At 38.9% G+C, this 26834-nt stretch overlaps 1 protein-coding gene across 2 annotated transcripts in view; it reads right to left on the bottom strand.

Moving 5' to 3' along the window:
• The window catches only part of MLIP (muscular LMNA interacting protein), a 105402-nt gene that overhangs the window by 10879 nt on the left and 67689 nt on the right, over positions 1-26834 (bottom strand). For both annotated transcript variants that reach the window (XM_059469517.1, XM_059469515.1), the window contains 6 exons: positions 26043-26108; positions 25882-25965; positions 25727-25786; positions 24011-24055; positions 21514-21558; positions 15610-15735 (listed from right to left, as the gene is read on the bottom strand). In XM_059469517.1, coding sequence (XP_059325500.1) covers positions 15610-15735; positions 21514-21558; positions 24011-24055; positions 25727-25786; positions 25882-25965; positions 26043-26108 — 426 coding nt within the window. The remainder of the gene's footprint in view (positions 1-15609; positions 15736-21513; positions 21559-24010; positions 24056-25726; positions 25787-25881; positions 25966-26042; positions 26109-26834) is intronic.

Genomic DNA, 26834 nt, shown 5'->3' with positions numbered 1-26834 from the left:
AGAGAATTATATGTTGCTTAAAAATATTGCTCTTCTAAGAAAATTGATTTTTACACTGTGCTTTTTGAGAAGCAAAACTGATCTGCTAAACTGGCTGTGTACACAAAGAAATATACTGAAGTGGAATATACTCTAATTTTCTGCAATTACTTTATGAATGTATTATATATTTCTCTCTTCCTTTGCAAATTTGCCCTGATTTCTTCCCAGAGAAGAAGGCATCTACTTTATCGACAACAGAAGCTTTGAACCATTTAACTTCCTTTTTATTGTGATTACTATTCCCAAAAATGAAAAGGGAAGGGAACAACTTTAGGCAACAAGTTTATTTATTCAATAGATTTTTATAAAGGAGTAAATTTAGGCAAAAGAAGGGTAAGGAAGGGGTAAGGTACCTGGGTCCTCTAAATGGCAATATCCCTCCCTCTGACACTCCTGTGGCTCCCAATGTCAATCTGGCCAAGGCTTCCCCCAGACCTTACACCACCTCCTGCTGCTGCACACCCAGGAGGTGTTTGATGGTCTGCGTGGAACATCATATTATATTCTGCTTCCAAACCCCACATCCCACGATTACCAAGCCTAGGCAATCATTGATGACACACAGGTACAAAGTTCTAGCAACACCTGTGGCATCTTGGCAAGTGTATCCCATTGGGAAGAAACCCTAGAGTTGAGATATTCATTGCCTCATCAGAATATGGCACATCTGTATCCCAGACAAAGTAAGAAGGGTCAACCACAAAGAGAAGAAGGAAAGTATTTTTCATATTCTGTTCACTTACTGATGTACAACTAAGCCCTCTGAGAAGAATTCTCCACTGCTCACAAGAAAGAAAAGCTCCCTAGTCAGGCAGTGACCTGAGAAAGGAGCACCTCAAATTGCACAGAGAGGAAATCAATGAAAAATGCACTTCTATTGTGTTGTCTCATCCTAGCCTTTCTTGCTGGTGCTCACTGCCTGCTCTCTTAACCTGAAATGCCCCTCTCAGTCATGATTCTGCCTTACCTTTTTTCTTGAATATGAGGTCTCAAGTCCATCCTTAGACCTGACAAGAGTAATTACCTGTTTTTGTCCAAGAAATAGATTTCTTCCCTTATTTTGATAGCATCCTCTTTTCAAACTCAAGAGCCAAACTGTGTGACAGTCTCCATAGGGAGGACAATTATTTCTATTTTATGGAGAGGTACTCCTAATATTAATAGGTTTGGAGATATTTAATTAAAAGAAAGCAAGGAATTCACCAAATAATAATTAAGAAAAAATTGTAAACAATTTTGAGTAAACAATATTGAGTCCTTTCTGTTTCCACAAGGCATCTCTGACCAAAACCCCTTGAAGTTATCATAGAAGAGTCTATGCATTCTACTAGCCAGGTGGGTCTAGTCTTGAGGAAGCAACTTATAACTCATTTATAAAGAACTTTAAGTAGTACTTTAGTGAATATATAACACATAAGCCAAGGGCTGCACCCTTTTTTATGCTGAAATAACACTTAGTCTTGCAGGTCCCTGAAAGGAAGGTTCAGATCTTGCCTGAAATCATTCAGTTCTGCCTCTGCAAGCTGCAAAGGAAACAAATGCCTTGGCCTGGCTGACATCAGCCCAAAGACCCAGAGGCTGATTACATGTGTTATTTCAATCAAGTGTCAGTGTAAACCAAAATGTGTCTGCCTTGTTTAGAAAATGTCCCATACCTGTCCTGAGTTTAACCAAAAGGCTACAGAATCTTGTTCTTACTGATTTTTCCTTAAAAATATTATTTTTTATTGTGTTCTTGACTGCACATGACACAGTCAACTTCAAAGTACTACTTCAGAATATGAAGTAAGCAGAATGAGGCTGGATTAGCCCTTTCTTACTAGACATTGTGTCACTGTCACCCCTCAGAGTCATGCAGGAATGTGCTTGCATCCACCAGATCTGAGATGTGAATGCAAGTAGGACTTTGTACTTTTTATGGGTGTATAGTATCAGTGAGACCTCATCAAACTCTGTCATTGGCATTCTTCCATCTTCAGGTCAAAGCAGCTGGCAAGAAGCCCTATCTCCCATGCAAATGTGAAAATATTGTGTCTGCTGATGGTGGGAGATGAATATTGCTTTTATAATTACCACTCTTTTTTCCTGTGACAGTTAAAAAATTCTGCATTACTCTTACAAGGTTAATCAACAATTTTTAACTTTTCCAGATGTTGCTCAGATTTCTCTTGTTGCAGCATTTTTTCTTTATTATTTCTAAGAACAGTGAAAGAGCAAACCAGACAAATCTGCATTTGTGGCTGCAAAATTGTACTGAGGAGAGCAGAGTATCTTTACAATGTATAAGTACTTGCAGCATGTAATTTCAAAGACAAATTTTATACCTGCCCAAAATAACCTCTTACAGACTAAGAAAAGGCTTAGAAGGAGGTGGTTATATAATATCTTCATTAGACCTTTGCTCATTTAGTTCTGTAATCAGCAAGACATATTTGCCTAGAAAAGGTCAGTTGATCTTTATTGTGCTATGAATCACAGCTGCCTCTGAACTAATATAAAGCTTTCTGAATTGTTCTCAGTGTAAGATGTTTTTCATAAATCCAAGTCACTCTCTGGAGGGTCTGCAACCTTTGCTAATTGAGGCACTAGCTTAAAACTGGAACCACTGAGAGATAACATATATAGGAAGTAAGAATATTTCAACTATAGTAACCAGAGAACATTTACATTTATACTACTCTGTCAAGTTACTCTTTGAAAATAAATTGGGCACTCTAGACCTTTATTAAACATAGATACATTCCTTCACAATAGGAAGACTAAAAACACTAAATTAAACATGTACAACAAGCAAATATTTTCATAAAACAGTTTTATGTCTCTCTGCTTTATCTGAGTGTCAATGAACATGAAATACTCAGTACAATAAATGGGAAACCACCTACAGAAGCACAGAAAAGAATACTTTCAACTAAGGGGAAAGAAAATAATATAATGTAAAGGGTTACTTTATGTTTTTAATGTCTCTAGTCTCTTTGAAAGGACACAGTATAAAATATATTTCAAAGATTCAGTCCTTAAGCACCAAATTCTTTTGCATCTTGTACCTCTATGAAAAGGAAAATAGAAATAGCAATCACAATACAGATTTACAATGTGCCTTCAGACTTATGCAGTAAACCATCCTGACAGACTTGAAAATCCTTATTATACACTATTGTAGCCATGTGCTTTTATTTTGAAGATTTCAAAACTCTTTCCAGGTACTGAAAGTACTTGCAAAAAAAGAAACAACTCTCACACAGGCACCGTTTCCTGACAGGTTGTTACCAGATACAGGCCCAGAGGTCACCAGAGTGCAGTGAGACTGAGAGATTCGAATCTAAATAGAATGAATCATAAAAGCATAGAAAGGTTTGGTTTGGAAGGGACCTTAAAAATCACCTAGTTCCAATGCCTTTGCCTTGGGCAGAAGCACCTTCTTCTAGAGTAGCTTGTTCAAATCCCCATCCAACCTGGCCTTGAACACTTCCAGGGACGGAGCATCCACAGATTCTCTGGGCAGCCTAATACCAGAGAATACCAGAGGCTGGAAGAGTTACAGGGCTTTGCAGTAAGGATTCCTTATCTATAAGTGGAGTGGGAGGGAGATGCATGCAAGCCCTGCAGTGCACTAATTTTCCTTGGGCTGCTTTTTCCCACATTGAGTTTAACTTCCCATGCAGGGCCAGTCCATGATGGATTTGCCTGAGGATTTTCTGCCAAAATTAATTTTCAATGAAAAATCCTAGCAACAACAAAAAATTAAGCTTTCTGCAAAATATTTTGATTTCTCTTGCAAATTCTTGCTAGTAATTTAGAAAATTAAAATGAAGCATTCAATTGCAAGAAAACCTATCTGCAACTACAGCCTTGTGTTTTCCATGTTGGATGTTTCATTTTGGATCACTTCCATAATATACTAAGATGCATTTCACTATCCACTTTGTGGCAATCATGTTAAGAGCCTCTATTTTCTGCTGTGGGTTAATGAAGCACAGCAATTCCTTGCAGGGCTGATTTCACTATTGGTGATTGTGGGAGCTGGTGGCAGCAAGGATTCCAGACCCATGATGAAGACTGAAGGCATGAGAACCACAACCAACACATTCATAGGGCAAGGCAGCAGAGAAAACCTCTTCTAATGACATGGATTAGAGTTATCTGCTTTGAGTTAGTTCATGTAACCCAAAGGATGCATATTGGTTACTGGAGTATTCAAATCTTTTCAAAATTTAATCTGTAGTGGAAAGACAATGTCAGAATTTCCAACAACAACACAAGTGTTTGAAATTTCCCTCAGCATATTGAATGTGAACTATTTATGGACTCATCGAAATAGTTATTGCTTAGATGCTTCCTGCCCAAGGAACGGGCTCATTTCTAGTTGAATGAAAACATCCAAGCAACTCTAACCACTTTCTAGGTGACTCTGTGAAATGAATTGGATTTAATTTTCAGAGCTGAATTTCCCCCACATATTTTATTAGCAGATTAGCTGCTGAAAAATCCCTGTTTTCTGAGCAAGTTTCTGACGCAAGAGATCTTTTACCTTAGCTACTTTAAGTTCAAACCAGAAACTTTTAATGAATCTGCAAGAGTGCACATCTGTAATTGTCACCTATTATATAAAAATTTGCATTAAGATCATATTCATCCTATAGTATAACTAATTATATCTAGTTTTAACTGAGAAAAAGAAAAAGCTAGTTCACAATACCTCTGTAAATCAGTAAATACTGACTTCTTGAATTCAAGATCTGAGTACATCCTTGGAATTTTACCAGAACTAGTTATATTTTATGCTTTTATCTAACATAACTGAAATTGGAGTGAATTAAGATTGTATTTCAAAGTATACATTATAGAAATACTGGCAATTAAAATGTCTATATAGCTCTGGGTGCTTTGGATATAACTTTGACTGCTTTTCCATTAATTATGATTTTCCTTTAGGTCTTGCTTGCTCACTGTCTTCAATTGAAAGTGCACAAACACAAAATTGTTTCTCATACAGGTTTCATACATACCAAATCTGATTTGGTATTCTTCACTCAATTACATATTTCTGCTACTGTTGTTAATAAGAGCCTTTATCTCTGGATTGCTTCTATTCTCAGAAGTGAGTTGTTAGCTAGGGCCAGAATTTCTATTATATTTGGGAATGTTTATTGTATAAAAAAATGTCTGTCTGAAATCCACTATGCAGAAGACCAGATGCCATCACCCTAGAAACCAGATATAAGGATGAACTCACTCAAATTTTTATTATGTAGAGACTTCTAAGAATGAAGACAAAACATCTTAAAGCTCTATTTGGTGCTTAAGACTGGTTTAATCTGTCCTAGCAGAGACAGCCGGTATAGAGGAAAAGGCAGAAAGAAATAGAAGTGGCTGTAATTATGTTTCAAGAGGAAACTTGAACACTCCTGGGTGTGTTCACTGGGAAGCATGTTTTGGTTTCTAAGCATAGGAAGTGCCTGCTGGGCCTTGATCTCATTGCATTGTGTGCATGTTTTCTAAATGAACAGCAGCACACCAAAGAAATGCCAGGGTGCTACCCTCAGCAGCTTCTCCTCCTGGAAATAGGACAGAAAGGCTCTCAAACTTGTCAAACTGCCCAGGCCAAAAGTGGTGACAGTGTAATCAATTCCTTTTTCGTTGGAAGAGCTGTCTCCAGAGAAATGGGTAGCTGAGGTCATTCCAGGTGGTGCCAGACTTAGGACACCTCCATTTAAGGGCCTGTTCCTGGGTCTTCTGTTGAGCCTAAGATAACTTCAAGTTCTGTTGCTAATTCAATGGCTTTTGAAAGAAAGCAATTGATTATGTTTAGAAAGTTATGATCTTTCTAAAAAGTGTTTCAAGAGAAACACCTTTCTTTAAAGATAAGCAGAGCAGGGACTGTGGATACATTTTCTGAAGGCATAATCAAACCAAGTCAAAAGTGATAGAAATACCATCTAAATATGATATCATTAAAATAAATCATTAAGCACAAGAATGCTATAAAATAATATACAAAGAAAACACAGCAATATTAATCATTACTATTTTCCCAACAAGGAGGTGCAATTTGTAGCTCAGCACTAATGAACTGACTTGTTTACCTCTGATATCTTTTTTTACACCAAAGCAATTTTTCTGGGTCACAGATAGTAGATTGATCAACCACAATACACTTACACAAGTGCAACATTTAAATAACAAAGTTCAAAAGAGAGAAAGAAACTGTCTTCTAGAAAATAAAAGCTGTTGGGATGATGTCTGGGAGAAAAGTGCTTTTCCATGGCAACCTTGAAAGGCTGCTGTATTCACAGAATGTCACTTCCCACTATGCTACTATTAATCAAACTCCAATGAGTAGGAGATTGGATGGTGAAGTAAACACCACAGATTTCATTTAAAAAATAATAAAGACTCCCTTTAAATATTCTGCTTTCCTATGAGCCTGGAAATCTGCAAGTGATTATGAAAAGTTGACACTTTTGGCATGACTGCATTTAGTGGTTTCAAGAAAATTCCATTTAGACCATTAAGGAAAAAAATTAAATTGGCTTGAGCACAAAGTTGGACATTAGAGAGAACTTGTCCTCTGCTACTGTTATAAGTAATGCCTGACCAGTTTAACATTTCTCACACTGCTTGCAAAAAGGCAGTTCCCTCCAATCCATTTTCAAAGGTTGTGCTGCTAAATATTTAACAAACAGGGAGATTTTCACAGGAGTGTTCATAAATTGTGTATTCAGCCCTTGTTGCCAGAAAGAAAAGTTTGAAAGGCACTGGAGACTTAGAGACTGAGGAAGCTACATTCATCCATTTCTTGTCTCTTTGCTTGAGCAGGTCATTCCTTTCTCCTTCAAAAAATAGCTAATTTTCTAAAAGCTAGTGGTCTCTGCCCTGAGAGGTATTTACATCTATTCCGGTGCCTCCTATAAAGCACAGAATCTTAGAAGAGCACCAATTGGAAGGGCCCTGCCTTTTGAGGGAAACAGAGCCTAGGTGAGGTTACCTAGCACTCTGTCCAAACACGTCTTGAAAACCACCTCTGGTGGGGATTATGAACATCCCTAAAGAGGTTGTTCCAGTGATTGGTCCCTCTCACAAAAAAAAAAATCTTTTGTATAACAAGATTAATTCTCTCCTACTGCTAGTGGAACCTATTGTACCTTGTCTTCTCCATGAGGCTCCATAGGAAGAGTAAGCCTCTGTCCTCTCTCTGACTGTTTTTTGAGCACTAGAATCTTGTGAAGACGTCCTCCCTGAGCCTTTCCTTCTCCAGGAAGAAAAGACCTAACTCCTTCAGTCTTTCCTCTTAGGGCAGGTTCTCCTTCTCAGTCCTTTGATCACATCTGTGGCTCTTCTTTTGACTCTTACCATCCTGTCTGCATCTTTTCTGCATTGCAGAGACCAGAATTGGACACAGTATCCCAGGTGCAGAGTTGTGTTCTTCCACATTTCTCCCTTAAAGACTGGAGGGATTCCCATCAGAACTATGCTTTGGAGCAAACCACAGAGTTCCACATTTCCTCTGACTCTCCATCACTGCAACACTTGTATGTCACTCCTTTTTCTTCAGTTGTTATGTTGCAATCAAAAGGAAAAGGAGTTTTTTAAATAATAAAACTTTTAAATAATGTAATTATTAAAGTCTGGGGAGTTTAAATAAGAGCAGAAACACCTGGTGGCTGGGCAACAGAGTGGGGGAGGAGAGGACAAGAGAGATAACAAGGCAAGTAAGAACAGAATCAGCTCAATGAAGTGGACAACATTTTTATTTCAGAAGTGGCCTGTGCACAGATATGAGGAGAGAGACACAACACCTTGGTTCCCACTGCCTCCTTCTATCAAATCTTAAAACCACATTGTGAAATGATTTGGGACACAGGTTATGTATTTCATCACTTCAAACAGTTATAATCAACAAAAACTGCCTGGTCTATCTTTCAGCTTGATCTCTGTAATTTCATCACCTATGGAGATTCAGGTACTTCAAAAAAACCAATCTGGCACTAAGTCAAGCCTGCCTGAACAACACCACAATAAGCATTTCAGATCAATAGAGCTGATATTATCTTATCCCCTGAGCCAACAAATGACATGATCCTGGCATTAGGTCCTCACCATATCCAGTCTCCCTAATATAAGACATAGGTAATCGTTTTGGTTGTTTCTATTTCCCATTTCTGAGGGAACACTGGTTTAAGGTAATTTTTTAACAATAGTGGAGGCGGAGAATAACTTAATTCAATGTGACCTCCTGCCCCTTTTCAATACTGCATTTTTAACATATTTAGAATGGTTATAAGAATTTATACCAGCTGGTTTTGCCCTCTAGTGGAAGGTGAAGCAAAACACAACACGTAATTAGAAACCTTATCGCTCATAGATTGACCCTGGGGACACTGACCAAGTGTTTACTGGGTGGCTGGAGAGACAGCCGGTGAGTCACTGCATGTTATTCCTTATCCTAAAGGATGGCAAGTGGAAAGGGGAAAATCCAGGAAACTAACAGAGAAAGTAGTCCAGGTTTAGTAGAGAACAGAAAGAAATTCCCATGCTGTCAGGATGTTGTTTACAGAATGGGTCTAACTGTTTGAAATGTCAGCACTTGAACCTGTGTCTGCTGTGCTATGTTTTCTGCTGCTGCAAGTATTTATGACAATAAATTTAATAATCTCTTTTAAAAAATATTACCTTAAGACTTTAGTTGGGTGGTACAGGAAATAATAGGCAAATATCATTAGGAATTTTATCAGCATATACTGACTCAAATGTTAAATATTGATTATGAAAACAAAATCAAAATTAATATTCCTTTGTTTATGAGTGTTAATATTATAGACCAAAACAGAAGCATAAAAAAAAAATCTAACTGATGAATATTTGCTTTTGAGGTGAAAAAAACTCTGTTTGTATTAAAATAGCCCAGTATTGACATCTGATTATTCTGTTTGCCAAAGAACAGCTGACATGATATACCAAAAAATTACACTCTCTTAGTTACCTTCAGACACCTTTTTCCTGACTTATTCACTTTTCTATTCAAATTTCTGAGTTTTTAGCATTGTTTTCATTAGCAACAGTAAACACCCATTTTCCTTATAAAGCAATGGTTTTATTGGTCATATGAACTATTTGTTTGTTCATGTGAATGCCTACAATGAACCAGGAAACTTCTCTAAAATATTTCATTGTAAAATCTTTTCTGCCTAAGCAAATATGTCTGCCCAGTTCAGTAAAAATTTAAACAGAACTTTTGTTCTGTTTAAACCAGTCTCTCATATGGGAAAAGGTGCTTTTGTTCAGGTTGTCTCAAAGACAGAGTGGAAGGTTGATTTTAGTTCTAGTTTTATTCCTGGTTCATCCTTATAAGTGGGTAAAATGGTAAATTCTGTAAATCCCACGGGATGGAGGGGCCAATATCAAACACTACTGACATTACCTATTAACCTAAACCATGCTTCTAGAATGGGGAAAGGCATTTCCAGGTTTTTCTTTAGAGCCTGACAGCTGATCAACATGTATCCTCTGCAGAGATTACACATTTTTCCAAAGCAGTCTTGACTCCCTGTCAAACATGCCTGAAACTAGTGACACATATTTCACCCTGGTACTTCCCCTGAAGAGGAAACCAGGACACAGCGTTAAATAAACAGCACCCAATGCCAACATTTTAACCTCTTGCATCCCAGACAAAGTACACTGTACAGCTCAGAGTGGGACAGTCTCTCCTGGAAACAAGGTTTGATCATTTCCAGACAGATTCTGCGTTAGAAAAAGAGGAAGTAGAAGAGATGCATCTGAGAGGTTTCAAACAGCATATTTTATGAACTTCCACAACTGATGCTTTTCTAGGGCAGGGAGTCTCTTGAGGTACTGTAAATATCTTGTGTCAGCTGCTAATCAAAATACTTCAATTTAGGCACAAATTTAGGCACAAATACTTCAATTTTCACCTTACAAAGCTCATTAGCCAGCCCTATTACCCACACGCCTTGGACTACAGAGATTTTTGTCCAACTTCTCCAATGCTGTTGCAAAGAAGATAAAAATGTCAGCAAGAACATAATTCACTTTGCACTGGCAAGAGAAAACTGCTTGTCAGGATGACAGAGAGAGCCACTGGAAAAGTCTGTATTTCTCTCAGATTTGTCTCCCTTTGCTCAATCACCAAGGAAAAAATAAATACCCCATTACTTTAGTGAGGGGAAATGTTAAAACTAATCTTAGCATGAGGGATGAAATAGATTACTACTGCTTAAGAGAAGAAATAGTTTGAATGAAAAGTGGTGGGAGCCTGTCCTAGCTGGTCTAGAGAAAGCCAGACCCAACACAAGCCATGTCAAGGAAAGGAAAAGCTGTAATATCTCCAGGGGAGCTGGACACACAGGTTCATGTGAGATACATCTCCCATAGCTCTTGCCAGCACTGAATCCGAATGACACAACTGAATTCTGTCTAGAATTAAAAGGATAACAGCCTACACAGATCCTGAATCACACTATACTTGATGCTCACCTTATTGTACAAAAAGTTGTGTCTGTAAGGGCTATAAGGATTCTCATGAACATCACACACAACAGAAGTGGCTGAAAGTCCAGAGTTTGGACAGTCAGTGAGGGAGATGGAGGGAGGACACAAAGGGGACTTAGCTGGAAGGATCAGTTTAGTTGGATACAAAGGGTGTAGGAGACAATTATCTATGAAAAAGAAAAGTAAACAGAAACAAATTAATGGGTGCAGGGAAAAAAAAAGAAGTCTGGGCAGAAAGCAAAGTGCTTTTCTTGCACCATTTTATGTCTCCTAGATCTTGATGGATCCAGCAAAGGTACTCAACTTTCATGCCAATACAATTGATCTACAGTAAACATTTTGATTGGCATGAAAGTGCACACACAAAAACCTGCAGTAGATATCCCATTAAACCACTTATACTTCGATTGACTGGGGTCTAGTGCAACTCCCTTCTGCAGCTCAACTGGTGCTCAAGCAACAGAAAAGAAAATCCCTAAAGGATCCTGTGCTAGGAGAAAATCATCATGTTTGGGGAATTTAATAAAACAGGAACAAAACCAATGTAAAATGTCTGAAAGGTACAAAAGACAGCTGTATCTGTATATGAGCAGGAGCACTCCAGGGTTTTTAGCAAGACTCCAACAAGACTTTTGAGACATTTAGGTGTTAAACCAGTGAAGGTGCATACACAATAATTTTTGCTGCTCTAAGTTGTCAGTAGTTAATAGTGTTTCTGGTTAAGAAAACCCAATATGTATGCTCTTTTTGCACCTAAGGATAAAACCCTTTTTAAATAGAGACTTTCAAAAGAATTGGGATAGAGTCAAGGAGGCATACCCAGGTTTTGGCACACATCTTGCACTTAGATTTTGTCAAGGTTGACATAATACATCCTGGATTCTCACTTAGTTGGCTGGCGGTCTAGACCAGCAACTCACTGTGCTGTGCCTTTGAGCCAAAGAACCAGAAAATTTGTGACAAGAGCTGTGATTAGTTCCAGCAGAAGCTAATGCATTGCCCACCAAAAGAGTGAGCGTGAGCAAGCAGAGGATCAGAGCTGGGCAGCAGCCCAGCCACTTCACACCAGCCTTGCCTCCTGCCGTGCCTCTTCAAAGGCACCAGGCCTGCCCCTATTAATGCTAAACCTCTGCAAACTGGTCACACAGGTTCACACCAAATGGAGCTAATAATCATCCTTATCATTCTTCTTCCATTGCCCAAAGTAATTTATTTTTTAAATGACAAAGGGGTCTGTAAACATTCTTGCTAATAAATATTTACAAGCACATGAATTGTCTAACATTCCTTATGAATCATTTCATATAATTATGTAGCAAAATGCTTAACTTTCCTGCAAAAAAAATTGTTTCCCCAATTTCAAATCAAAATCTTCATAAAGCTGTCATATCAACACTGTTACAGATTTAGTTCCAGTTCCAGTGTATTTCATGGTTCTTTTTTGAACAAAGTGGGACATACTTAGAAAAATCCTGGAACGCTACTGACACGTACTAAGACGAAAAAAATTCTTTCTCATGATGGGAAAAATACAATCTCCAGTAAAGGCATCTAAAAATGTGGGAAGCTTAATAGTGTTGGATTGGAACATCAAAAAAATTACACTCTCTCTGTAAAAAGTGTTTGAGGGGTGGATATCCACTAGGTAACAGTAATACCAGTTCTACAGGCCCTCAGGGTGGGGAAAAAAACAAAAAGAAAAGGTGGCAGTGTATGCTAACATGAAAAACAAAAAGCCAAAATAAATTGGGGCTTTTCCTTGGTTTATAAATTTTATTGGCACATGAGTCTAAATCTATACACACTGTGCTCAGAACACAGATGATGAAAGATATCTGTGAGCTGAACTACGTCCTTTCCAGATGATCTTTGCTAATTTAGATATTTTTTTCTCTGTTAATTACTTTGGATTATCTGCGTGAGATCATCTACCTGTTAAACAAAAAACTATTCCATTCTAAAGGAAATTGACTTTTCCACGTAATGACATTTCTCAATGAAATAAAAAGCAAACAAGCTACTCTCTGGTGTGCAGAACACCCAGTGTGTTCAACAGAGGGATGTGAAGCTGAAGGTCAGCAGTTACAGCTGGCTGCATCATTATGTCTCAAACTGAATGTCACCCACACAGTCACCAGTGCTCAGTGTCACACTGAGAGGTTCAGCAGGGCAGGGAGGTACTGCAGAGGTCTAAGAAAAATCAAAAGAGGTAAATTAATAAATCTGATGCCATCTGGAATCACAACTACTCTCTACCCTCCTCAAAGATGCAGCCTGAAAGGGTCTGTCCTTTCAAGATGGGCTATGTGAAGGAGAGGCAGCAACGTTACCTAGAGAGGTTGTTGTTGGCAACAGTATTAGAAAGAAAGGAAAAGAAAACTCAGGGAGAATAGAAATGTAAGAGCTGAACCTCCCATGCATGACTGGGAAAATCTGCAAAGAAAAACAGAGAAAATCTGTAACAGCATGAGCACTTTGGCCCACAGCCACAATAAATGCCTCCTAAGTTCTTATCTGAGGACAGATTAGCACCAGCTCCTCCACAGAGAACAGAATGCCTAACTTCCAGTCTCCCAGTTTTATTTCCCAGCTCTTATATCCCATGCAAGCAGTTAATTTAATTTCCCCCAATTTGGGGGAAATATTGGTAGAAAGAACTCCCCCTCTTTAGAAGTCAGCCAGCATGCAGCCAAAAATGCTTTTACTGAGAGCAGGTGAAGGGGGAGAATGAGTCATTAGTCTTTACAGGCTAAAAACCCCACAGTTAGAGACAACCAGAGCAATTTTCAAGCTGTTGTCTTGGCACCAAGCCCAGTTCCACAGTCAGTGCTGCAGCCTTCCTACAGGCACTAAAATCCCTCAGGCAAGTTTCACAGGTGCTGAAAGACTGTGAACACCCTCACTCGGGCATCCAAGTCCCCTCCACCCACAAGGGCTATCAGTACCACGAACCTGCTCTGGGAGGCAGGAGCTGAAATTAAGAGCATATGCTGTCTTGTTTGGCACTTCAGTGTTTCCCTAGATCAGCATAACATTATACTATTAATTGTTCTGTGAGACCACAACGAGAATCATATAGCCATTTCTCACACAAACAAAACCAGTTTCTGTTAAGTGAATCCATTTGAATACAAGTCATTCAGAACAAAGATGTCTTTATAAAGATCTTCTAAAATAGCATGTATTTTACAGCAACTTGTAATATTACTTAGCTTAGGACAAAGATATCAATTTGTTAGTACTATAAAGCGTACAACATAATTTATTTACATAAAGGAAGCAAAACTGAACCTATTAATTGTGAAATCAACTTTTACATCTATTAAAGACAATGCAATATTTTTTTGTTCATTTTAATGTGCAGCTTTCACATAAATAACTTTGCCTTCTATTGTAACAACAACATTAGACTTATTATACTGTCAGTATTTCAGTAATATGTGCCACAAGTAGTTTATAAAGTATAAGTTGATTGGTTTCCACAGCTTCAAATGTCATAATGCTTCAAGCCTTGGTAATAACTCCAGGTTTATAGTTGTCTGAAAAGAGGAAGTTTGGTATACTTTCATCAGTAAAGCTATAGCCAGTATAATCAGTGTCCAGCCCTGATGAAAGGGAGGTCGGAACTGCCCCTGTCTTTACAGGAAGGCTCTGCTGAGGTGGCCTAGGGCAAAAGCTCTATAGTAAAATATCCAGATAACTCTCCTGCTCTTTCATCCCAGGAAAATGGCAGCACAGCACCCTGGAATCTGAAGGCTTTCATAAGTTAAAGCATGAATAACTCACTATCAACTCACCTGTAGTCACTGAACTCAAATATTCACTATCAACCTCAAAAGTTCAAAGTCAAACTGAAAATCACTATTTTTTATTCATTTTTTCCTATATTTTATATAAACTCTACATTCTATGGAAACCTTCTGATGCCACCCATATGTGTTGCTGGAACTCACTCATACCACAATTATTTTCCTCTGTACTGCTGCAGTACTCTTGAGGAGTTCTTGGATTTTTCTACATCAAATCAGAGCTATGGAGGAATGGAAAGAGCTAAAATTAAATTCTTAATTAAATTCTGTTTTAAAAGGAAGAAGAGAGAACTGCCATTGCAAAAATGTCTAATATGAGTAGAGAGGCGTAAGGAGACACAGGAGTAAGAGAAATTCAGTTAGTAAGGTATTTTATTCACATTGTGTCTGACAAGAGGACTATTGGCTTCATTTTACTTCCCTCCAGATGGAAGATTTGGAACATACTGGATAGGTTAATAACAAAATCTTTGAGGGACATTCAGATTGTGGATCATATTTAAGGGTTTTTTCCCAATAATGGGCACAAACACAAATGCATGAGGAAAGGCTGTCACAGCCACTTATCTGGAGATTCTCTGAGATAATGCCTCATACAGGTCAGCACAGCCCAAGATGTGTTTTTGCAAAGTGATCCTATGGCTTCACGCAGAGGCTGTGGGAGAAGACAGCCTCTTTGCTGCCCCAGCATCACATGTGGTACAACTGTACCCTCAGTCTGTGGAGGGACATGGACATGGACCTGGGGGAGATATGGACTGGAGGAGATATGGACTGGAAGTGAAACAGAAACACACTGGGGCTCCTCTGCAGTCTGCCTTGGAGAGGAAGTTGTGAACCTTGCCCAGTCCTCACTATCATTTTCTTCAGAGAGGATTCAGGTCTGGGCCCCAGATGAAGGAAGCACTTTCTAGTAGATATGACCTAGATATCTGTTTGACAGGGAAAGGAAGGATTTCAACCCTCTTTGTTACAATGTTTCTTACAGACATCATGAAAAGCTCCTCTCCTCAACATACAGGTGTTTACATCACCAAAAAAATGCCCTGTAGAAAGCCCAGCTGCCCATCTCAGCTTGAAGACTTTCCTTTAGGAGCCAGGTGCCCCTTGGGGAATCATCTCACTTTGTAAAAAAAAGAAAAAAAAAAAAGAAGAGACAGGAGCAAAACAAGGATCTATGTTTATTCCTTCATCTTTAGGGAAATTAGCTGAGGCTACAAAATCCTTCAGAGTGAGAGCTACTCACCTGCTCAATATTTTGATCACTGATTTCTTCAAGGTACTTTTTAAAAGGATTGGGTTGATAGGGCTCCTCCTTTTGCTCTGCACTCTTTGCTTTCACCAGCACGGGACGAATAACACCAGGTTTTGTCTTGACCCATAGCACACCCAGGAGAAAACAGATGGAAGAAGAATTACATAAAACACCTTATAATTTACAGAATATTTGTAAGACAAGTCAATTCTGGTGGGGCTGTACTAACTATATTTTTTAAAAAATTTTTAATTATGTGTTTCACCACCAAAATTATTCAGGTGTCATGCTGCCTGGACTACTTCTAATACAGATAGTGGGAAAAAGTGCCAAGAGCTGCTTTTAGCCACAGAACTTCATCACTGGCATGTGTTTATGACTGACAAAAAATAGCTACAGAGCTGTCAGACCATGGTTTGTGGGTTTTGCTGGCTGTTTCTTTTTTCTGGATGTTCAGCTGCAGCTTGATTAGTTCAAGTCACACTTTATGCACAGCCACACATCTGCTTTTACACTGGGCTCCTCAAAACAGTAATTATGAAGGAAGCAAGGACAACTTGTGATGCTGTTAACTTACACCCAGGCAGAAGCATGTTAGGAAAAGTCTTATTGGGCAATAATACCAGTGATTTTGTACTGGATTTTATAGAGTCATAGAGTCACTGAATCACAGGATGGAAAAGACCCTTACAATTGTTGAGTCCACTCATAAACCTACTACTGCCAAGTTCACAACTAAACCATGTACCTGAGCACTCCATCTACACATCTTTTAAATACCTGCAGAATATTATGTCCAATGAGTGGAAATTTTAAAACAGAGTACCGAAAGTGGAGACACAATATTGATTTCAGGTACTGTAAATGATACACACATAGAATATAATTTTTTTTATTGGAAAAGGCCTCTAAGATAATAGACTCCCACCAATGACCTACCACTGCCAAGTCCACCAGTAAACTATATCACTAAGAGCCACATCTACACATCTTTTAAATTCTTCCAGGGATGATGATTCAACAAATTCCCTGTGCAGCCTTGAAGAAACTTTCCCTAATGTTCAGTATAAACCTTCCCTGCCAGGACTTGAGGCCATTTCCTCTTGTCTTATCACTACCTTGCTACAGTCTCCTTTCAGGCACTTGTAGACAGTGATAAAGTCTCCCCTGACCTTCCTTTTTTCCAGGCTAAACACCCCCAGCTCCCTCAGCTGCTCCTCACAGCCCTCGTGCTCCAGACCCTGCCCCAGCTCCCCTGCCCTTCCCTGGACTCACTCCAGCCCCTCAGTGTCTCTCTCACAGTGAGGGGCCCAGAGCTGGACCCAGCACTGGAGGTGAAGCCCCAGCAGTGCTGAGTGCAGGGGGACAATCCCTGCCCTGCTCCTGCTGGCCACACTATTGCTGACACAGGCCAGGATGTATGAGCCTTCCTGGCCACTGGGCACACACTGGCTCATGTTCAGCTGCTGCTGACCAGCACTCCCAGGCCCTTTCCCACTGGGCCCCATTCCAGCCCCTCTGGCCCAGCCTGTAGCTCTGCACGGGGCTGTTGTGCCCCAAGGGCAGGACCCAGCACTTGGCCTTGTTGAACCTCATACAATTGGCCTCAGCCCATCTACCCAGCCTGTCCAGATCCCTCTGCACAGAACCCTCCTACCCAGAAGATCAACACCCAACTTGCAAACTGGCAGAGGGTGCTTTAAATCCTCTCACACAGATCATCAGTAAAGATACTAAGCAGAACAGGCTGCAATACTGAGCCTTGGGGAACACCCCATGTGGCTGGCCACCAGCCAGATTTAACCCCCTTCCCCACCACTCTCTGAGCCTGGCCATCCAGCAGTTCTTCTCTCCAGCTCCCTCTGAGGTTCCCCTGGCTCAGGAAGCCCCTCTTGCACCCCACTGCAGCGCTCCACTGCCAATCATGCCAGCACTGGAGCCACTCACCTCGGTGACAGTGACAGTATCTTTAAGAGTTCAGTCAGAAAAGTACACTTTTAGAGGATCTGATCAGCATGGATGTGTGATACCTATCATTTCAGACAAATTGGATTATTTCACCAAGAAAAAATTCTTTGGTTGTCAACCAGTGAACCAAAAAACTTGACTATTACCTTCTCAATTTAGTATATCTGTGATTTTTTTTTTAATTCTTACTGTAAAATCTGACAAGATGGATTGTCGCATAAACTCTAAACAGAGGCTAAGGGATAATTTTAAAATAGACAGGTTCAGTGAGCCAAAAAAGGAAGAAAAAGTACACTTTCTCACTGGAATTTTAAAAGCAGTCAAGTCTTCCAAGATCCATGACTGAATTTAAACTTTTAAATGAGTCAGTTGTATTCTCTTCTGTTATGACTAACCCATAGAAAATAAGTGGTCTCTGTCACAACTGATGAAGGTAGTAACAACAGGACTGCTGCTGAGCTCCTTCTGTGGTTGCAGCACAGAGAGGCAGCTTGCCCAGCTGGGACTGAGAAATAAGTGTTGTCACAGCTCCCCATCCTCAGTATCCAACTGGGTATAAAAATGCAGAGAAGAAACTTGATTCACTATTAGATTTATTTATAAAATAAATATGTATACTCAATAACACCCTGCTGTCTATTTATAATAGCAATACACTTCATCAGTCAGTCCGGAAAAAGAGAAGTTTACTATGAAAGTAAGCTTAAAATGATTCAGCTGAGATTGCTGGATGTAGTGTGTAAACTGAGTCATGGATCCCCTTAAGACAGGATCTGCAGGCATCCAGCAATGTCCATTGAGGGGAAGGTGCAGAAGGTGTTTTGTGCTCTGCTTCTGCCCTGGGAAAGGACAGAGCTCAGCCCAGGGTCTGAGGTGAAGGCAGCAGATGCAGGCATGAGCACAACACTCCTGGGCAGAGCAAGGCCCAGGGAGCAAAATATCTTCTCTTAGATTTGTGTTTTCTACTCTCCCTCCTCTCCACAGATTGGGGCCCTTTCATTTGTCTCATCAAGTAAGAAAAATATTCAACTGAAAGCAAAAAATCAGCCATGCAGTGATATTAATTTTTTTTAAAGAGTAGTAACTGTCAAGCTGGATCAAAAACATTTTCATTACAAAGATCAACTTTTTCAAAGATGCAGTGCTTATTTAATGAATTTCTAGTCCATATTTCATGACTATATCTTTGTAGGATTCACCAAAAGATGCTTATTTTTCTATCAATATTTCTGAAAAGCATCTGTAAAATGTCTGGATTTCAAAATAAAGTAAATTTAATAGGAAAGGTGCAGTTGCTATCAAGTCATTATTATGCAGACAAAGGACATGTGGTCTTCTGGCACTCCTCCACACCATGTAACCATGCAATCAAAAGCCCATTGTGGTACCTGAAATCATCAAGGATAAGCTACTCTCCTTTTGTAAGAAACCTCTTCCAAATGCATGCTGTAGAAATGCTTTTAAGGAAGCATTTTCTAAACAACATCATGTACTCAAATGCTGACTGAGTCATATGTTTATGTCTGACTCTGCTAACACTGACAGATATCAGCCAGCAGCCAGAATTCTAAACACTTTATTAGCACTCTGACAAACTACATAAAATCTTTGATCCAAAACTAAGAACTTGAACTCTTTCTTTGATGACAAATGTCACAGCTGACATACTGAGAAACAATTTAAAACTAAGTTTGCCAAGGGAATCGTTGGTCTTCCTACAACAACATGAAAAAATGGTAAAGGCTGTCATGGTAGCACTGGGCTGCCATTGTATGTGCACAGAACTTTCAGCAAATTACACAGGGCCAAAGCACAAGTTCCAGAACTGACCCATAATCATTGATATTGACCCAGTGCCAGGGCATACTCTGGCATGGGTTTGGCCCAGGTCAGCAAATGCACAAATAGAAATAATCTATAGGCTGGGCTGGGGTGCCTCTCTATGGGCAGCATGGACAGGGCCACCCTCCCTCAGGTACTGAAGGTATTTTGCATGAAAATGAGCCTTGCATAGTATCTGTCAAAAAAATGAGAAGACTGAATGTCGGCAGAGGTATAGGTACGTTCACCTCTAATTTTCTCCCCTGTTATTATGACCCTGGCTGCCCTGAGATCTTGCTGAAACTGGTGGGTCAGGTCCCAGTTGCAACCCCATTCCATCAGTGACAGAACAAGGGAGATTTGCTTGAAACAGAGAGAGGGCAGGTTTAGATTACGTATTAGGAAGAAATTATTTACTGTGAGAGTGGTGAGGCACTGGAACAGATTGCCCAGAGAAGTTGTGGACGCCCCAGCCCTCATCAGGTTGGATGGAGCTCTGAGCAATGTGGTGTAGTCAAAGGTGTCCCTGTCCCCAGCACCAGCGTTGGAACAAGTCACAGAGTTACTGAGAAATCTGCTTGGGAATCTGGGCTTTGAATTATGGATCAGACAGAAAGATTGTCTGGTAAGGTGACAAAGTTTGCTGGTAATACTAATTAGAGGACTAAAAATATTGGTGCAAAAACTTACAGAGAGATCCTAAAATACTGAGTAAATGAATAATAAAAGGCAGGTGAAACATAACTGAATTCAGCATTGACACATTTCACATCAAAAAGCTAAACTACATCCCAAATTTCCTCATGCTCATGCACCAATAAGCTAATTAGCTGAGAAACCAGCTCTCACTACTCAGGAAATATATCTTGACTTTATTGTGTACAGTTCTGTGCAAACATTGGCTTGCTGCTCAATACAAGTAGGAAGAACTAAATAAAGAACTATAAATAATTAAGAAAGGAATAGAAATAGCAGTAAAGGACCTTATCACATCCTCATGTAAACAGAAAGTTCTGTATTCAGAGCTATACAAGAGAAATTTATGGTTTTAGTCTCCCAACCTCAAAAATAAATATCTGAAAAAGATATAGAGAAGGGCAAGAAGGATCATCAGTGATTTGGGATAGTATCCATACTTTTCAAAGAGTGAAAAAGCAATTTTTAATTTTCTACACGAAACAGACATGACTGGTAGTGCTACGTCTAGATATTATTGAAATATCTAGAAAAACTTATATTATTTAGAAAGCAAAGTAAGAAAAATTATTTGCTATTTCAGTACAAGAACTGAGGTCAAGTCATAGGCTTAAAACAAAGGACTAAAGTACTATTTTGCACCATGGATAATTTAAAAGTAAAGTCTACTGCTAGAGAATGTTATAAAGATCAAAATATAACAAAATTCAAAAAGTAACTGGAAAAATAATGAAAGCAGATTTAGTCAAAGATTGCTAGGTGAAGAAATTGATTCAGGAAGTCCCTAAGATTCCATTATTTAAAATACAAGGGAAAAATTTCTCATCCACATCTCCTTTTTTCCCTAAGCATCTATTAATGATCACTGTCACTTGGGCAGGCTCTGTGATTTCTCTTCTGACTCTTCTTCAGAAATTTTGTCTCCAACAAGATGAAATTGTGATCAGAGCTTAAATGAACATCTGATGCATAATTTCCCTTTATTGCTTGATCTTACCCTTGCTTTTCACTCATTAAAGCAGCTTTGATGTAAAATAGAGTGTAAGAAGAAAATAGATGCTAGAATCATTTCACATTTAAACAAAACTGCACAAGTGGAATATTAAAAGAGTCCAAGAAGCAGCAGCTGATTCTATTGCTGTCATGCACCTCAAGATCCAGCATGACTCTGTAGTTTGGCATTTGGCCCATGGGTTTACAAGTAGTGTCAGGATTTACAGATACTTGAAATGGGTGTGTAATTCAGCACAGAAATAAAAAAAACAACAATACAGTTCTGTAGAAGCCATGCAGCTTTGTAAAAAGATATTGACTGGAGTTTTTTTCAAAGGACTAAGAAAGCAAATAATTAATAAAATTTTGTCTTGTGCAAGTTTTGAAAACAGTGTATCACAGCTGTGCTCTACATACCAGCTGACTCTCAGTTACTATAGGCACTGATTTGTAAAGGTTGGCCTGCAAAAAAAGATTAAAATATACAGTATTACATGCAATATATTTGTGATTACAATGATGACAGAAAAAAAATTCAGGAACAGCACTAGGCTTAACTTAGCTAGAGAAGGTTTTCCCAATGACACAGTGGTATGAAAGAATATAAGACAATCTCATTTCCAGTTTATTTCTAGATATAGTCAAATGCCTGTTAAGATTTTAGGAATTCTTTTTTCCAAGTGCAACAAAATTTCTGGTTTTCATCTTGATCTAATCTTGAAATTTAAATCTTATTTTTCTGAGCCTGCCATTGTCTGTTAATTTGCAGCATCAATGTTTTAAACATTAGTACTGGGTTGAGTAACTTCTCAACCTTTTCTCACTTTATAGTAGGAGAACCAGAACAATCCTACTTAAGCATACATGTCAGTAATATGGACATTGATTTTTCCAGTTAATCATGATAAATTCCTATCTAGAGAATAATTGTATTATTCTTAAAAATCAGCAGTATCATCCCTAAAGCCAACAGAGATGCATTATTATTAAATGGTGAATAGAATCATATCAAACACCATACAGTTTTAAATGTCATTAAATTACAACTGTGGTACTTAGTTGCTAGCTGGTATAAACTGAATTTAGTTTCCATACTTTTTATACACTCGCTGTTTGTACAATTTACACCCTTAAAAGGTAAGGGTGTAAATTATATTCTCATGTAAGTTCATGAGAATATAAAAGGTAGCTGAGGCCAAGGCAAACCTATGACATTTTAATTGTTAAATGGTAGGATATTTCAACATACTTTGATACTTTTTATAACCAATTGAAGTAATTAGCAATATTACCATGTATGCATACATATACCTTTACATGTGGTGGTTGTAAATAACACTTAATCATTACTCATAAACAAATTTAAGCTCCTCTTTTAACCAAAAATGGCTTCAAAGCAAAATTTTGACAAGCATCTCAGTATTAGATATCATAAATACAAAAAGATAACTCTGGGGAAAACCATTTCTCTGTGTCCTTTCTCTAATGGCCAGAGGACAAACCACCTCCTGGATTGTTAACTGGGGCAGAAATAGCCTTTTTACACCCTACTAAGGAAGCAGAGTGAGAGAGGAGGAAAGAGCTGTGATGCACCTATGCTATTAAAGTCACCTGATATATCCCTCAGGATATATCCCTCAGGATATATCAGGCACCTCAAGTTCAGGCACCACAGCCCAGCCTGGGGACCCCAGTCTGCCTCCTGACACACAAAAAATTCAACACACCTGTACAATTTATAGGAAAGATTGGCCTTCCAATAAACCTCTGTGTTATTCCCAAACACATTTATAACTATTGATTTGTTGCATTCATCTAGAAAGTTCTGGTGGAAACAGAAAAAAAGTGTTTGTAAGGGTGATTTTCCATGCCATCCCTAGGCTTCCCTAAGCTGGATGCCTGAAATTATGGTATATGTCCATATTTCAGTTTTGGGAGCTGGAGATTTGCACTGGAGTGTTATTAAATACACTCTGTTCTCAAAGACTACCTCTGAAGTACACTCTTTTATTTCATTAAAAAGCTCTCCTCTGATATTTGTCCTAATTAGTATGAGCCAGCACAATGTGTCAAGCAAAAATCACAGTATGCAATAAAATATGCGTACTGCCACATTCAGGAAACAAAATTGAATTGATCAGTCAAGCATTGTGCTGGCATAAAACTGGGAGAGCTCTGTTGCTTTGCCAGTACTGCTTTGATTTGAGATTCAATGGAAATGCTGAATGATGAATAGGAAGCTGAGATTTCTCACCACATGACTAAATGAGTTGCAAGTAAAATATGGAACCTGCAGTAAGTGTGTACACTAGAGAGAATTAATATGTTAATTTGGTTTAATGTTTCAATAATTGAACAAATGACTCAATATAGATATTTTCAACATATGTCGGTATGTGACAAAACAGCTTCAATCCATCTAAACCGTGGGTTTTCAGCTAGCTCTGTATCTTGGAAAGAAAAGTTTGGATCAATCCCAGATTCTGAAGGATAAGCGAGAACTACAGGACTCCTACCAAAGCAAGTCCCCTACAGTGCAGGCTGAGTCCAGAGAAATGCACCCTTCAGCACCCATAACAAACAGTCTGTTTACCAAACAGCTGAACTCTTGCCCCAGGCTTGAAGGAAACAACAACTAAATGTGTGAGGAGGTTAATTTTAACCTCATATTTACACAGGTAAAATTATCAACAGACACAGCAGTGAAGAGAAACTCCAGCTGGGATGGATTTCCTACAGTGAGAAGACACTTCAAGTCTCAAATGCCAGCACTGTAATATATTTGCTTGTCTATTCTAGTCAACGTCTGATAGCAGAAGCAGGTGCTTGTTCAGACTCACCCAGGATTGTTTAGGAGCAGATCAAGTAAGCATTTTTGCATGCAAAATAGAGAGCAATGGTAAAAAGTACTTACATATCTGGTTTCACGCCCAGCTGCTCTCTGCAGTGTTGTTGACATCTTGTAAAAAAACAAACAGATATATAATCAATATATTGAGTTACTCTGAACAGTAACTCCAAGAGATTTTCAACATTCTGAGACTTTATTAATTGCTCAAATTCAGGAAAACTTACTTTTTCCAGAAATATTCACACCATATATGAGACTAAGGCATATTTAAGCTTTGCTTGTATGTTTATTATAGAAAATACTACTTAATTTTACTGCTCAAAAACATTGATCCTGCTCTATTGAGGTTGGCATTTAATATGAGAACTCTCATAACAAAATGCTTATTATTAGATAGCCATAAGTATCATTGCCTTATGAAATTGAAGTTACATTTGCTCACAGAATACAAAATATTACATCTGCATGCTTTCATTTGCAAGAATTTGCTTTAATTTGACTAATCCATAACAACTCTAAGGCAAATCAGCTCTTTTTTTTCTTCCATGTCTATGACCTTCTTTTACCCTCCGTTAAGCACTTTTTGACCTCATTCTGAGATCCTCAACACTTTTAGCTTGGTCCCTATGCTGCATTTATTTGATTTCATGACTGCTAAAAGATGCCTGCCATTCTCAATTGCCCAAGGAAGTGGTTTTTGGATACTCTAACTCAGCTTGGTAGCAGCATTTTAACCACTCTAGATTCTTCAGGCACTGGAAAACACACTCAATTACACTGTCTGCCCATCCTTCTCCTGCTATCACATTTCTGTCTTTCAGCCTCTTGGAGTCCAATTCACCACTGCACGCTGATTGACAGAAGTACTTTCAAAAACAGAAATTAAATTTGAATTGTATATTCAATATAGCCACTGAGAAATGCTGGACCTGTGCCCTATTCTTGCATGGTGGACTGGACATTCAGCAGGATATTTTGAATGGATTAACTTTTTTATGTGTTCATCTGCCAGAAATTCCTTTCCGGCCATTTTTAGTTGCATTTCTGCCATTTTCACTTTCCTATTGCTGCGACAGGTAACCTTAATTTATCGGCAGCAAACTGAATACAAGACCTTCTTCCCTTGGTTAGCCATCCCTCTGAATCCAGAAGGCACATCAGTATAACTTAATGAAATCAGTTTAGAAGTAGAAAATTAACCCTCCCTCTCACTACCTATTTCTTAGTCATCCAGGAGAAAGAGATATTGCAGACATCCTGCTTCTAGGAGTGGTGAGACTTAAAATGAAATCAGAACTTCAGAACTAGTCCAACTATTAATTCAATACTCCCATTATTTGAAGATAAAAAATGAACTTGAAAAAACCCTATGTTCTGAAAGATGCTGCCAGCCACCAAAGTTAGAAAGATCGGTTGCTTTGTAGTAACAACACATGGATGGGATGAAGTCTGGCAGAGGGCCAGAGATCCTGCCCTATGGCAGGAAAGAATGAGAGATTTTAGCCTCTGAAGCCTTATAACACTCTTTCTCTTTCATAATATATCTCTTTCTGACTCCAGGAAAGCATCCTGCAGAAGACTGCACAGGCTCCGGGGCTAAAGTTCTGTCTTTCCATGTTGTTTTAGCCGCCAAACACTTTTGATTTTGCATTTCTCAGCTGCAGCTCTGAGTTGCCATTGGTTTTACTGTCACAGCCGTCCCTACTGCCTACTGAATTTGCCTGCCTTTATAATTACTTGAAAAGAGCCCTTGCTGTGGACATGGACTTATCCACCTACCTTGCCAACATCTGACTCTGTGCTCATCTGCAGAAAACTTGGAGAAGACTCACACCGGCGCTGGAAGATTATTTTCAACAGAGAATAGACATGTTAATGACAGAAGACAAAAGGGAAAGGAGATAATAAGTCCATTCCACATACTGATGGGATACCATAGTCAAGGGGTCCTGCAGGACTTGATCAATGACAGCACACAATTCTTCTGTTTGTTGTCTGAGCTGGGCAGGGGAGCACATCTGAAAAGGGAGTTAAACTTTGTTAAACTTTGCTTTTTCATTTCAAATGTAGATCTGAAAGATAAATAACACACTACCTCTGAATGAGTGTCCAAAGCAGTGCCTTCAGTCGCACTAGCAGGCTTGGTCGGCTCTTCTAATGCCTGCAATTCAAGAGATATTGGTGTGATACTGAGTTGAAAATTTTGAAAACCAAACAAACATACACTTTTTCCAATACTCTGTTTCCAAAGGTGGCACTTTCACCATTGAAAGATGGAAAAGAAAGAAATTACAGGCCTGGTGATGTTCTTTAGGTTCCCAAAACCTGATTCAGAGTGGTATGGTTATGGGTTTACAGAGAAGAGAGTATTCAAGCAGAATGAATCATCTCCACTTTTGGAAAATCAGAAACTACCAGTTCCAATTGTCTTCTCCTTCAATAATGCCACCTCCTTCACAGTAAATGTGTCACAGTGAGTGTGCACTGTATGCCACAGAGTGTTGGGGGATGCCTGCTGTGTGTCAACAGAGAGCCACCACCTGTGAGCAGATGGACAAGTCAGGGACCCAAACACACAGGAGTCCCTTTTCTTTCTTTCAGTAGATATTTTCTGTGAAAAGTGTCTCCTGTTTAAAGAGGATGGTGGTGTCACCTTGGAACAGAAATAGTGTTTGCCATTCTTGGATTTTAGCCTGAAATCAGAAATGTATGCAGTAAAATATGTTCCATACTGTATTTGTGATCTCACAATAAGCACAAATGCAATCTCTTCAAACAAAACACAAGCTTCTGTGTTTGGCTATACCGCTCACTTCCCTATACCGGTACTTGGAGCAGGTCTGAGAACAGTGGAAATCAGTTTGCCAATCCCTTCACTTTATAAGGG

Source organism: Ammospiza nelsoni, chromosome 3 (assembly GCF_027579445.1).
Source record: "Ammospiza nelsoni isolate bAmmNel1 chromosome 3, bAmmNel1.pri, whole genome shotgun sequence".
In the NCBI taxonomy this organism is placed as follows: domain Eukaryota; kingdom Metazoa; phylum Chordata; class Aves; order Passeriformes; family Passerellidae; genus Ammospiza; species Ammospiza nelsoni.
This window is presented reverse-complemented; position numbering and strand designations above follow the sequence as displayed.